General features: G+C 40.0%; 1 protein-coding gene across 5 annotated transcripts in view; it reads right to left on the bottom strand.

Annotated features, from left to right (window-relative positions):
- GTF2H1 (general transcription factor IIH subunit 1) overlaps nucleotides 1-14,203 on the bottom strand; it is a 32,495-nt gene that overhangs the window by 9,155 nt on the left and 9,137 nt on the right. For all 5 annotated transcript variants that reach the window (XR_014492508.1, XR_014492509.1, XR_014492510.1 and 2 more), the window contains 9 exons: nucleotides 13,109-13,202; nucleotides 11,710-11,859; nucleotides 7,817-7,896; nucleotides 6,731-6,861; nucleotides 4,994-5,081; nucleotides 4,808-4,896; nucleotides 3,044-3,161; nucleotides 2,315-2,405; nucleotides 580-695 (listed from right to left, as the gene is read on the bottom strand). Coding sequence is in view for 1 of the 5 variants with exons in the window: in XM_083362460.1 (XP_083218586.1) it covers nucleotides 580-695; nucleotides 2,315-2,405; nucleotides 3,044-3,161; nucleotides 4,808-4,896; nucleotides 4,994-5,081; nucleotides 6,731-6,861; nucleotides 7,817-7,896; nucleotides 11,710-11,859; nucleotides 13,109-13,202 (957 nt within the window). In the remaining 4 variants the exon portion in view is untranslated. The remainder of the gene's footprint in view (nucleotides 1-579; nucleotides 696-2,314; nucleotides 2,406-3,043; nucleotides 3,162-4,807; nucleotides 4,897-4,993; nucleotides 5,082-6,730; nucleotides 6,862-7,816; nucleotides 7,897-11,709; nucleotides 11,860-13,108; nucleotides 13,203-14,203) is intronic.

Below are 14,203 nucleotides of genomic sequence, written 5' to 3'. Positions count from 1 at the left end.
TGGAAATCTTGGTGGTTCCAGATTTGAGGTCAGCCAAATCTGGAGAGGTCTTATATGGGGAATAGGGGAAGGTTGGCTCACCCTGTTCCCTTCTCTCTTCTCTGCATGGTCTAAGTCAAGGGTAGGCAACCTCGGCTCTTTTATGACTCATGGACTTCAACTCCCAGAATTCCTGAGTCAGCATAGCTTACTCTAGAACACCACTGCCTGCTCCGGGTCCATGTTGGGATGAAACATAATCCATGCATATATTGTTTGCCATACCTAATATTGCATTGTGCTTGGCCTACACTGGATATACAGTCCAGGCTTTGTGTCCAATTAAGATAAAACAATTTCTGTAACATATTGCACTTCCAAAATTTTGAAACTTTTGCAATGTAAGCAAGGAACAGCAACTAGAAAATGTGACCAAAAAGCTATAAAATTATTGAAGTTTCTCTTCAGCGCAAACCATACATATCAATGCCCATATGCCCTGTAATATTTTTTATATAATCATTATAAGGGGCATGTTTGTTTTTAATTGGCTGCTGCCATTATGAAACACTGATTAATCTTAATGCAGATTCTTCTTACTTTTTCTTCCAGGAATGGTGTATTAACAGGGAAACAGGACCAGAAATGTCGTAGTAACTCTCCCACTGCAACATATAAGTGCTTCAGTTCAGACTGAACGTCATTTGGCAACATCTCTACAATTAACATAAAGAAAGAAAAGTACAGAGTCATAAAAGGTCTGTCATGCGTATTAACAAGATCTCAAAAAATTTAGCTCTCAGGTTAACAGTGCCATTTAAGATCTTCTTTCCATGGACACGGATTCTTTCAGGTCACAAAAAGCTTTTGATTCAGCAAATGGTTTCCAGTGGAGGAAAGGGAAAGAAGGGGACCACCAATTTACTCTGCTCTGTAGGATACACAGCAAGAATTGCAAGACAAAGGAAGGACTTGGCAAAAAGCACCACTATCCCCCATCAGCTAGAAGGAAACTTTCCCCAGGCAGGAATAAGTGTTGGCTTGAAGTCCATATTGTGTACATCTTGACCAGATGATACTCTATAGCAGGGGTAGGCAACCTTAGCTCTTTTATGACTCATGGACTTCAACTCCCAGAATTCCTCAGTCAGTTATGCTGACTGAGGAATTTTGGGAGTTGAAGTCCATGAGTCATAAAAGAGCCGAGGTTGCCTACCCCTGCTCTATATAGGAAGAAAAACTAGTTAGGGCAGTGATGGCAAACCTTTTAGAGACCGACTGCCCAAACTACAACCCAAAACCCACTTATGTATCGTTGGGTGCCGGGTGGGCGTGGCCCTTTGGGTGGGTGTGGCTGCAGTGTTAATGGCAGACTGGTTGGGACTAAAAAGTTCAATCAATCGATTCCAACTTTGTGAGAACTTTTTTTCCCCCTGCGAGAAGTTGAAATTCATTGATTGATTGAACCTTTTTTATTTTTTGCGCACAGCGGCAGAGGCCGAAAGCGAAAAGGTTTTATAAAACCCAGTTGAAGGCCTAGGACTGGGGTGACGGCGCGTGTACCCACAGAGAGGCCTCTGTGTGCCATCTGTGCCATAGGTTCACTACCACGGAGTTATGGGGTGGCTCTGAAATTATTTTGGGTATGCTGAAGTAAGTGTGGAGGATTATGTAATAAGGAATGCTTGAAAATTTGAATTTGCTCTCAGTGCCGCAGATTAGAAACTGGAGGTATAGCAAATTGTTTTAAATGTGGTCAACACGTAAGCTAACATTAGACTGTACAATGATGCATTTTAATTCTGTTTACTCTTTCCAACCCAAGAGAATGTTTAAAATACTTTATTAACAGATCTGGTATTCTATTCATCACTCTTAAGAGTGGAGTTCCTTTGAAGAAGTTGGAAACCAATTTCAGAAGTCCTGTCCTGTGTATTTTTTTTTATAATTCCATTTATATCCCGCCCTTCTCCAAAGACTCAGGGCGGCTTACAAGCTTAGCAGTAGTCTTCATTCTATGTATATGCCTGCTTATTAGGGCTTTCACATACACCCCCAAGCAGCATTATTACAAAGTCAGCTTAATTGCCCCCAACAATCTGGGTCCTCATTTTACCTACCTCGGAAGGATGGAAGGCTGAGTCAACCTTGAGCCTGGTGGGACTCGAACCTGCACTAATTGCAGGCAGCTGGTGTTACTTAAGGAGGCATTAGCCCACTGCTCCACCAAGGCTCTATTTTCCCAACTTTGCTTTATCAACTGTACTGACATGACCATCTGAGTTGATTTTGCAAATTGATTAGTCACAAAGAAGCCAAGATATCAAGTTCTTACGATTTATGGCTTGCTGTGTTCCACCCTGCATAAGTGCTCCTCCGGGTGACAGGGCTGTGATAGTACTACTGGCAGCACCACTTGAGAGAACCTGGAAGGATAGTTTTAAAAAAAATTCAGTTAGTTTTGTATTACAACAAAACCAAAAAAGTTGACAATGGAGCTTGAATCATAAAGACTTAGCTGTGATAGCTATTATACTACTAAAGTGGCAGGGGGTTTTTTTGAACCTACATATATTAGAGCTAGAATACCTCATCTCTTAATTATTGCCAAGTTATTTTTTCAATATAATCAATTAAAACATACGGCATAACTAAAATCCATCAAATTAAAAGCAAACGCTAAATTAAAAGCAAACGTTAATCTGTCTGATTTCAGAACCTAGTCTGGTGCCTTAACCATTAGACCAAGCTGGCTTTCTGCAGTGAAACTTGTTGAGACTGTTATCAAAAAAATATGTGCACTAATGGCGAGTAAATAAATAAGTAAAAATAGGTTATATGTGTAACTACAGAAATCTCGACAGTAACAGTTCCTCTAGCCTGCAAGCCAAGTACCCCATGATTCTTGAAAATAATTCTGAAACCATTTCACATTCCCTTCAGTCATGTATATAAATAAGCAGTTTCAAGCAATACCTATCTGCCAAAGATTAGGGTACTGAAGAATACCCTAAGGATACTGTTTTGACTGCTTTTCTTTTAAAAGCAAGAACGTTTATCCTACCTGAGTTAATTTGGGTACATAGCCTTCCATTTCATCTCTAATACTACACAAAGAATTAATAATATCATGGCTCGTTGCATATTGCTGTGACTGAATTGGTGTTGGACCATGGTAATACCTGTTGAATAGAAAAGAGGTTATAATTTAACATTCAGAGAATAAAAAAATAATTTTCAGTTTTTTCAGATTGTTTTTAAGACTTTAGTATCCTAAAAAACGGGATACAGTATATTCTATGCCAGATATCTGTACTGGAACCAAATAATTGCCTAGCATTAGAAAACCTCCTAGTGGAAGAACAGGCTGGCTCAGGGACCACTGATTCATTGTTGACTGGTTCCTAGTGCTTCAGCATTGAGAAATTGTCCACATCTTCAGGGCTTCTGTATATAATACTTCTAGATTCTACATCTGTTCTTTTCCACCTCTCAGGCCAAATTGTGGGAAAACATTTCTGTCTCAACTCAGACAGGGCAGCAAAACTGCACAGATAATGATAAAACTTTTATCATAAATCCCATAATGGGCTGCTTAGAACTTGGATTTTCATCTCTCCTTACTAAATCGATTGAGAAAAGTATTTCGTTAGGGCCTTATGCAGACAATATAGTATAGGTAGTCCTCAACTTACAACGTTTAGTGACTGTTCAAATTACAACGGCACTGGGAAAAGTGACATGACCATTTTTTACACTCATGACCCGTTGTAGCATCCCCATGGTCATGTGATCAAAATCCAGACACTTGGAAACTGACTCATGACAGCTGCAGTGTCCCTGGGTCACGTGATCACCTTTTGCAAACTTCTGACAAGCAAAGGTCCATGGGGAAGCCAGATTCATTTAACTATGTTACTAACTAAATAACTACAGTGATTCACTTAATAACTGGCAAGAAAGATTGTAAAATGGGGCAACCAAGAGATTTGTGAGTTCTAATCCCACTTTAACCATGACAGCCAGCTGGGTGACCTTGGGCCGGTCCCTCTCTCTGAATCCAATCCACCTCTCAAGAGTGGTTGTTGTGGGAAAATAAGAGCAGGAAAGGGACATTAGGTATGTTTGCCATCTTGGGTTATTGATAAAATAAAGAAGATGGGGAATAAATAAATACAAGCATAAATTTTAAAGTTTCTCTCCTTTTAGATTAATTTGTGAGTCAGCCAACTTTTATTTTACTACACATAATACATTTAAGACACTCCAAAATGACTTTATCATCCTGACTGGTCTGTTGTTTTCTTACAGATGTATTAGCATTTTCTGACTCAAAATTATGGAAACATTTTCTGAAGGAGGTTGCAAAGATCACTGTATGCCGCCTTTAATTTCCATTCTTCTTCTGATACACAAATAGATAAATACACATAAGAAATTGTCTTATCCACTGCAAGGTATCAAGGGCTACAGCAAACTTTTATAATGAAAATTACTCAGATGTAACTCCTGTTTTTAGTGGAATTTACTACCCATAGGCGAGGAGATTTTTTTCCCAGATTTCTTTTTTCTTATGTGTCTCTTCCACTTCGAGGTATCAATGGTTATATCAATTTTCACAGACAATATTTAGTGCAATATTATCATGACTCTTTTACAGCCTATTTTGCCTGTTAAATTATAACTGTAAATACATGATCTCACCCTTATTTCAAGGGCAGCAATTTATCTTGTCAAGGTGTTTTCTTTGAGATGCTCAAAAGACACCAATGCACACAAGTTTTCCAAATAATATTTTGCTAAAAATGACACAATGTACAAAACATACCTATCTGATTTTTTTAGATTTAGTGCAATAGTTTTAATGCTGTTGTTGTTTTCTAAATCTTCATATTCAATAGATTCTTGCAGCTTTACCTACAAGAGATGACATAATCAGGGCTCTGTAAAACCTAACATAAGAAACAAGGTCTGCATTATTTAAAAAAAGGATAAATCTGCATGATATTCTTACCTTTTTTACTGGTGGCTGAAAGAGATCTGAATCTCTAGAGTTTCCATCCATACTGTTGGTCTCACTATAGTGATCATTTTGTGCTTCTCTGAAAGCAAAAGGTACTTACAATTGCTTTGTCTCTGAATATGTGACACATATTTAAGTAAATCTGCACAATGAATGAACAAAACCCATTCATTTTTGAATGAAAGCAGAAAACATCTCTAGTTGTAGAATGGGAAAGTTGGGTAAGTGAAGGATTTGTTTTGTTCTAGTTAAAGAGCTTTTTAAGCTTCATGGGGTGCTATTCCAGAATATTCACTGTCCCTGGGAAGAAGGGAGTGTGTCTGAAATGCCTCTATGTACATGCAGAACTGAAATATACTCCATGTAAAATGTTTTATATCCACAGGAGGAGATGGAAATGAACACATTCATGCAAAGAAAAATGTGTGGTAAGAACAAGAGCTACAAATTATCCTCCAACATTTACTCTAAAGTCAACTCCATAGCTCTCTTGGCCAAACACTGTGTTTCCTTTAAAGAACATAACACACTTCACATAATTTGAATTAGTTTTATACTATGCTTTAAAGCAGGGGTGTCAAACTCCCAATGTCACGTGATATGATGTATCGCGACTTTCCCCCCATTGTCGGCAATGGGGTGGGTGCGGTTTTGGCGTGACGCATCCAGCCTGCGGGCTGGCAGTTTGACACCCCTGCTTTAAAGGGTTACATTTCAAAGATCAAACAAATGTGATTTTTCCCTCAGACTCCTGTTTTAGCCAAAGTCATCATTCAATTTCTGCATAAGCCTGTCTTATACATACTTAACTTGTACATACATGTGTTCCACACTTCTGTCCCTAGAAAAATGTCAAATGAAAATACCAAGCAATCCAGAGCTAAACAATGCTTGTCTGACAGCATGTGACATACTTATTTTAAATATGAATAAGTGGATTTAGATCTATTTGATGCCTGGATCAGCAAATGCCTGGTCTGATTTGAATTACATGAAGCAAAGAAAGATGGGATTACGAATGCAATGCTCTTTTGTTTATATAGCTTGTAAGTCACCAGGAATCATTTGATTGCATGGGGTAAAAGTGTTATAAATATTTTCTGAGATATTTCCTATGTGATAGAATTCATATATAGAGGAATATTTATTGAAGAAATATAACACAGTTACACAATCCTCCAACTGCAAATTGAAATGCTAAAGTTGAGCAATAGTATTACTTTTATGATTTTCTAAATATTTTCATAAGTTTAAAAAAGTTTAAGCATAAAATAATTTTTAATTAAAATATTATTTTAGTTACATTAGCAATATTATAATTGTATGGCAGGTTTTGAAAAGGGATGTCTTACATGTTCAATCAATAAAAATAATTTGCCAGTATATACATGACTAAATGCTAGGTTTTTTTTCCCCTCATTGCTTTCTTACTACAGGATTGATCCTTCCCCTTGTGCTTTCAAATTTGCTCTGGAAAATCTTCTCTAATCTTCCGTATTTGAGGGGTGTATATTTGAGAGGTGTTTGGAGAAGAATCAATCGACAATGATTTTCAAATGACAATTTAAGGTGTGAGCTGTTCCCCCCCCCCAATTATATCATAGTAAGTATGCCAGTTTAAAACTACATTATTCAATCATTGCTTTGGAGGTTTCGTGACAATACAAAGGCAGAAAATTCCCAGCCTCAGAGTCCTCATATCTAGATTTGTTCTGTGCCGAGACTTACGGTTTTCTGAGCCCAGCTGCAAGGACCATGGCACTATGATGATTAAAGCGTTTTATAATAGCCGCATTGCTACTTTCCTTTATTGATTTTGTAGAGTTGGATGTGGATGGTGCCAAGGAAACACCGTAACCCTGTCACAAAGAAATAAGCAAGCCCTAAAAGATATGTTGACTCATGACAGGTGAAGACCTAATTATAATATGGGCTGTACCCATGTATACTTGACAGTTTTCACAGAAATTCATTTTTTCTGCCTTTGAACGAAAATCAAACTGAAACAATTTAAGCCTAACAATATCAACAGCACTGTAAAAGCATATATAATGATTATGGGGAAAAAATCCACTTCTAAAGTTCCTATCTACTACATCTTTTCGATTTATGTGCAATTAAAGCCAAGTTTCCTTAAGTAATATATTATTTATTATTATTCAAAATTGCTCAGTGGGAAATGTTTTTCTGAAGCTATCAAACTGCTTTTAAACTAGTGAATTCATTTAATTCACAGATGTCAAACTCGCCACGTGATGTGACACTTTTTGCATTGCCGGCAATAGGGTGAGCGCAGCTTTGGTATGATGAAACCGGTCCGCGGGCCGGCAGTTTGACACCCCTGATTTAGATGTTGCAATAAAATTAATGAGAAATGTGAATATGGTTCTTATAAAAATGAAACATAAGCCAATTTGGGTTTCACTTACACTGATGCATTACATTTTCTTTGGATCAGCAGTATGTTATAAATTTACCTTATCAGGGCCTTCTAACAACCGGTATCTTTTAAAGATCCATGCTTGAATAAGATGATGTGTGATACCCACTTAGATCAAATCTAGCGTATGTTGGAAAAGCCCCAGTTTCACTGCAAATTCTCCAATGAGCAACTAAGAAGTGAGTGAATATCCCCACAAAATGTAAAGATAATTTCATCTATTTTTGAGGATCCAAATTGATAAGGAAGGCTATCATTTATGAAAGAAGAAAAAATACATTTGTCATGGCTAAATAATTATGAATCTTTTGGAGTATCCTTTCTGCTTACCCTCAGTATAGAATTTATGTTACATTTTTCAAATCTCTACTTACTTCATCCAATGATTTATCTTCCAAGGCAGTTAAATCTAATAAAGGATTTTTCACTCCTTGACAGACCATTGCTTTTAACCCTACGAAAAGAATGAACCAAATTTAAGTCGGGTCAGATAGATAAGGATAAACTATTTCAAAGTCTTAAGAAGCACAGGACATTGCCTTGTTCCAACATACACTTTTCACCCTTAGCTTCATAATATTGTCAGGAAATGGTTCCCCAGAGTCTCAGGGAACTTTTGCAATTCTATCTAAACACTAGAGATTGAACATTAGGGATTAAAAAAATATGGGGTTTATAATTAAGCTATGGCCCCTCACATTAATACCAGAACTTTCCACAGATATTATTACAGGTGGTACTCGACTTACGAACACAATTGAGACCAGGATTACCATTGCTAAGCAAAGCAGTTGTTAAGTCATTCATGCCTAATTTTACGTTTTTTGTCATGTTTGCTAAGCAAATCACTGCAGTTGCCGAGTGCGGTGGTTAAGCGAGTCAGTTTTCCCCCATTGACTTTGCTTGCTGGAAGCTGGCTGGGAAGGTCTCAAGTGGTGATCACAAAGACCATGGGACACTGCAGTCATTTGTAAATATATGCCAGGTGCCTGTATTCTGACTGTGGGGATGCTATGATGGTCATTAAGTGTAGAGAACAGCTGAAAATCACTTTTTTTGGTGCCACTGTAATTTCAGTCACTAAACGAATGGCTATAAGCCGAAGACTGCCCACATTCTAAGAGGTTATTGGCATGTATAGGTCCCAGGAACAACTGTCAGAGTATTAGTGTTTCATGAATAATTTAGAATTATTCATGGAATACTATTTCATAATGGTTTATGATATTATAATATACTTAACGTTAAATACTGGGGAGAATCCACTGACGTATTTCTGGGTGGTAGAAATGCTTATGTTCATGGAAACACAAGAGATTTTTCATCATGCCTGCATCCCAACTCTCACATGAAACAATCAACTGCGAATAACCAAGAATAGAAGATGATTTGAACATTCTCCACCCAGATCCGTGAGAGGATGGAAGCAGCAATAGGCCATTTTCGTCATGACAGACGACAGTCCATCATACACGCAAAGTGGACCAGTGTTTTGTAGACAACTCTAGGGATTAATGCATCAGGCTAGAAGCCAAGAGATTGTGAGTTCTAATCCCACCTTAACCAATGACACCCAGCCGAGTGACTTTGGGCCAGTCAGTCTCTCTGAATCCAACCCACCTCTCAGAGTGGTTGTTGTGGGGAAAATAAAACGAAGGGATATTAGGTATGTTTGCCATCTTGGATTATTAATAAAATAAAGAGGATGGGACATAAATAAATACCGTATATACTTGAGTATAAGCCGACTCGAGCATAAGCCGAGACCCCCAATTTCACCCCCAAAAACTGGAAAAAGTTGGTGACTCGAGTATAAGCCGATCCGTCGTTCTGCAAGCCTCCGCCACCGGCGGAGGCTGGATCCGCGCTCTGCAAGCCTCTGCCGCCAGCAGAGGCTCGATCCGCCATTTTGCAAGCCTGAATACACAGGAATACCCTGTGTGGCCGCGGCTCTCGGGGAAGCCCTGGCTGTCCGCTTCCTCGCTCCACGCTGCCATTCGGGGCCCGCGCGTTCCCCGGGCAAATCGCGGCGCCCAGCAGGCGAGGAAACACGCCCGCTCCAGTCGCCCCCCCCTTCCCTCAGGAGACGCGAAGCAAGTGACCGCCCGGAGCTTACCGAGGACTTGCTTCGGTGCTTCCAGGATCGCGCGCACCTCTCCCAAGCCGCCGCCGTCCGGAGACCTGCCGAAGTTTGGAGAGGTTTGGGGAGGTGCGCGTGCACCTCCCCAAACCTCCCCAAACGTCGGCAGGTCTCCGGACCTCTGCAGCGGAAAGAAGCAGACCTCCGCGCTCTGCTTGCCTGCTTCTTTCCGCTGCGGAAAGCAGGCAGGCAGGGCACGGAGGTCTGCTTCTTTCCGCAGCGGAAAGAAGCAGGCAAGCAGAGCGCGGAGGTCTGCTTCTTTCCGCAGCGGAAAGAAGCAGGCAGGCAGGGCACGGAGGTCTGCTTCTTTCCGCAGCGGAAAGAAGCAGGCAGGCAGAGCGCGGAGGTCTGCTTCTTTCCGCTGCGGAAAGAAGCAGACCTCCGTGCCCTGCCTGCCTGCTTCTTTCCGCTGCGGAAAGAAGCAGACCTCCGCGCTCTGCCTGCCTGCTTCTTTCCGCTGCGGAAAGAAGCAGACCTCCGCGCCCTGCCTGCCTGCTTCTTTCCGCTGCGGAAAGAAGCAGACCTCCGCGCTCTGCCTGCCTGCTTCTTTCCGCTGCGGAAAGAAGCAGACCTCCGTGCCCTGCCTGCCTGCTTCTTTCCGCTGCGGAAAGAAGCAGACCTCCGTGCCCTGCCTGCCTGCTTCTTTCCGCTGCGGAAAGAAGCAGACCTCCGCGCCCTGCCTGCCTGCTTCTTTCCGCTGCGGAAAGAAGCAGACCTCCGCGCTCTGCTTGCCTGCTTCTTTCCGCAGCGGAAAGAAGCAGACCTCCGCGCTCTGCTTGCCTGTTCTTTCCGCAGCGGAAAGAAGCAGACCTCCGCGCTCTGCTTGCCTGCTTCTTTCCGCAGCGGAAAGAAGCAGACCTCCGCGCTCTGCCTGCCTGCTTCTTTCCGCTGCGGAAAGAAGCAGACCTCCGCGCTCTGCCTGCCTGCTTCTTTCCGCTGCGGAAAGAAGCAGACCTCCGCGCCCTGCTTGCCTGCTTCTTTCCGCAGCGGAAAGAAGCAGGCAGGCAGGGCACGGAGATCCGGAGACCTGCCGACGTTTGGGGAGGTTTGGGGAGGTGCGCGCGCACCTCCCCAAACCTCCCCAAACTTCGGCAGGTCTGCGGACGGCGGTGGCTTGGGAGAGGTGCGCGCGATCCCGGAAGCACCAAAGCCTCGGCCGCGCACAAGTCCTCGGTAAGTTTTTTTGTTGACTGGAGTATAAGCCGAAGTGGAATTTTTCAGCCCAAAAAGTGGGCTGAAAAATTCGGCTTATACGCAAGTATATACGGTACATGCATAAATTTTAAAGTTCCTCTCCTTTTAGACTAATTTGTAAATCAGCCAACTTTGCTTTATTACACATAATACAGTTAAAGGTAAAGGTTCCCCTGCACATGCGTGCTAGTCGTTTCCAACTCTAGGGGCCGGTGATCATCTCCGTTTCAAAGCCAGCGCTTGTCCGAGGACGTCTCCGTGGTCATGTGGCTGGCATGACTAGACGCCAAAGGCGCACGGAACGCTGTTACCTTCCCACTGTAGTGGTCCCTATTTTTCTACTTGCATTTTTACATGCTTTCGAACTGCTAGGTGGGCAGAAGCTGGGACGAGTAACAGGCGCTCACTCTGCTACGCGGCACTCGGGATTTGACCCATCAAACTGCCGATCTTCTGATCGACAAGCTCAGCGTCCTAACCCACTGAGCCACCGCGTCCCCCTATATAATACAGTTAAGACACTCCAAAATGATTTTATAATTTTGACTGGTCCACTGTTTTCTTACAGATGTATTAGCATTTTCTGACTCAAAATTATGGAAATCTTTTCTGAAGGAGGTTGCAAAGATCATTGTATGCTGCTGTAATTTCCATTCTTCTTCTGATATACAAATAAATACACATAAAACAAAAGAAATCTGAAAAAAATTAACCTTGCCTACATAAAAATGGGCAGTGAATATCACTAAGATCAGGATTTACAGCTGAGTAATTTCCATTATAAAACTGAACTCTTGGTGACATCATAGAACCTACTCACTTGCTTCTAAAGAAGCTGCACATATGTATTTCTAAAGTCTTATACTACATATAGTTTAGTTATTTTACAATTAATACAGCTGTCTATAACTACCACTATGCTCATATACATACCCTTTTCATCCATTTTGGCACATTCTGCAAAAAGGTCCTTTGATCCTGCATTCAATCTATCTCTATGGAAATAGTGAGACTGGAAGAATCGAGTCCAGAATTCTTTTTCTGTCATATTGTGTGGAACGTTTTCTGCATATTTAAGTTTTACTATAATAAACATAAAAAATAAGACTTAATAGTTACCATGTAATCACAAACTCTTTAATCAGCTTAAAACATTGAATTTCAGATGAAAGAGTACATCAAACAAAAAAACATTCAGCACGCAATAAAAAAGATTTTAGCACTGTTCCCTGACGCAAATAGGGTACTTTATTCGACATAAAGAAACTGAGTATTTCGGCAATGAAAATCAGAGCCTTCAATTTAAGGGATAGACAGGCTCTTTTTTCTGACATTTACTATTACCATATGCTCAAAATGTAGTGTGACATTATCATCACTGTACACCATACCAGCAACATTCACTATCTTAAACATACATCTACAGTGCCAGTTGGGGCATATGGTTTGGATAAGTTGCTTCTTGGCCTGATCACTCCAGAACCTTTCCCAATGAGATTGTCTATATGATGGGAGGTGGTATCAAGCATGGGGGAAAAAAAACACAGCAGACAAGCCGTAAATAAACTGGAATTAGTCCAGGAGAATAAACTGTGTTGCAAGGAATTCTCTATCTGGGATAGAGAATTTCCACTATTGAACCCCTCTTCCAAACTTCAACCGTCTGTGGTGCTTCTACATTCTGCCTAATAATTGTGTGGCTGTACAACTCATGAAGGCTCCATCAATGTCTCTGAAAGCACTGACCAGGATCCTTACTCAGAGTTTGCCCCACAATGAAACAGAATAAAATTACTCTGGATTAATTCTTGGTCTCCATTTCCATATACACCTGCACCACCTGACAAATGAGTAATTCAGCTGATATAAAAGGAGGTATTTTCTTGTAAAAGGTAATTAATGGATCATACTACTCATTAGGTATGCATCGACCTGTATTTCAAGTGGAAAAGCGAGCTTAAGACCAGACAGCTTTTAAAGAATTTGTTGATAAGGGCAGAGAGGACATGCTCATACTCTCAATCAATTTTCTCTCTTTGAATTCACATCTCCATACAGCCTCATTATTATTATGGGAATTTTAAAGTATTATTAAGCATATCTTTAGCACAATATATATAAAAAATAAAGCATAATTGGCATATTTAATTGAAGGGATACTTTCAAATCACATTTAAAGTTCAGAAGAGAAGTGAAGTATACGTGTAACAGGAATGTTACAAATGTGTATATTATATATGAGAAGGGCGGTATATAAAAACAAACAAACAAATAAATAAATATTATATTATATTATATATTATTATATTATATTAATTATAGTTTTGTTTACCTGCTGGATAAGTCCTAAATATTGATTCAATGATATCTGAAGTCAAATTATATCTTAGTCCATTGCATCCATCTGTTTGAGGTCTAACATCAGCCTACAACATAAAAATATCTTCAAAATGGTTGCCCGTTATTTTTGTTAGTTTACAAATACTTCAACAAAAATAGAAAAACTAAAATACAAGGAAAAAAAAAATAAAGTGAGATATTTATAAAAAAAATTTAAATAACAAATAATGAGCACAAAGAAACATATTTTCCAGTGTTTCCATTGCATTAATGAAGGGTAAATTCAAAAGTTAAGAATACATACATTTTGATGCTGATACACAATTGTCTTTCCAAGAACATTTATATATTTTTTGTAACATTCCAACCACAAAGATCCAAAGTCCTTCACAAATTCTTTATGTTTGGAATATGGTTTAATAATATATCAATAGAATTACATCTTAACTTTTCCCCTTAAAACCTGGCTTACCATATTAAAAATATTCATCCAATATAGAGAAATCACAAGACCTGACCGAATCATGTAGATAAATATGCTTTCAAATCTGTTGGATCAACAAAACCAATTTTTTAACATCTGTTGAGTGTCCAATCAACCCCCAATAAATGTATTTGTTTGGGGTGAATGAGTGAGACTCCCTTGTTGCTACAGTTGAAAGAAAAAGTATGTGAACCCTTTGGGATTACATGGAGTTTTGCATGAATTGGCCATAAAATGCACTCTAAACGTCATGTAAGTCACAACAACAGAAAAACACAGTCTGCTTAAAATAATACCACACAAACATTAGCTGTTGTCATGTTTTAATTGAACATAAGATGGAAACATTCACAGTGCAGGGTGGAAAAAGTATGTGAACCCCTAGCCTAATGACTTCTCCAAGAGCTAATTGGAGCCAGAAGTGAGCCAAGCTTGACTCCAATCAGTGTGATGATATTGGATGTGTTGCTGACAGCTGTCCTGCCCTTTAAAATCACACACCTGTTTTGGGTTTACTAGTCTCAAGAAGCACTGTCTGATGTGAACCATGCCTTGCAGAAAAGAGCTCTCAGAAGACCTACGATCAAGAATTGTTGACTTGCA

The sequence above is a fragment of the Vipera ursinii genome (genome assembly GCF_947247035.1).
Source record: "Vipera ursinii genome assembly, chromosome: 1".
Taxonomy (NCBI): domain Eukaryota; kingdom Metazoa; phylum Chordata; class Lepidosauria; order Squamata; family Viperidae; genus Vipera; species Vipera ursinii.
The sequence above is the reverse complement of the archived record's forward strand: the minus strand, read 5'-3'. Positions and strand labels throughout refer to the sequence as shown.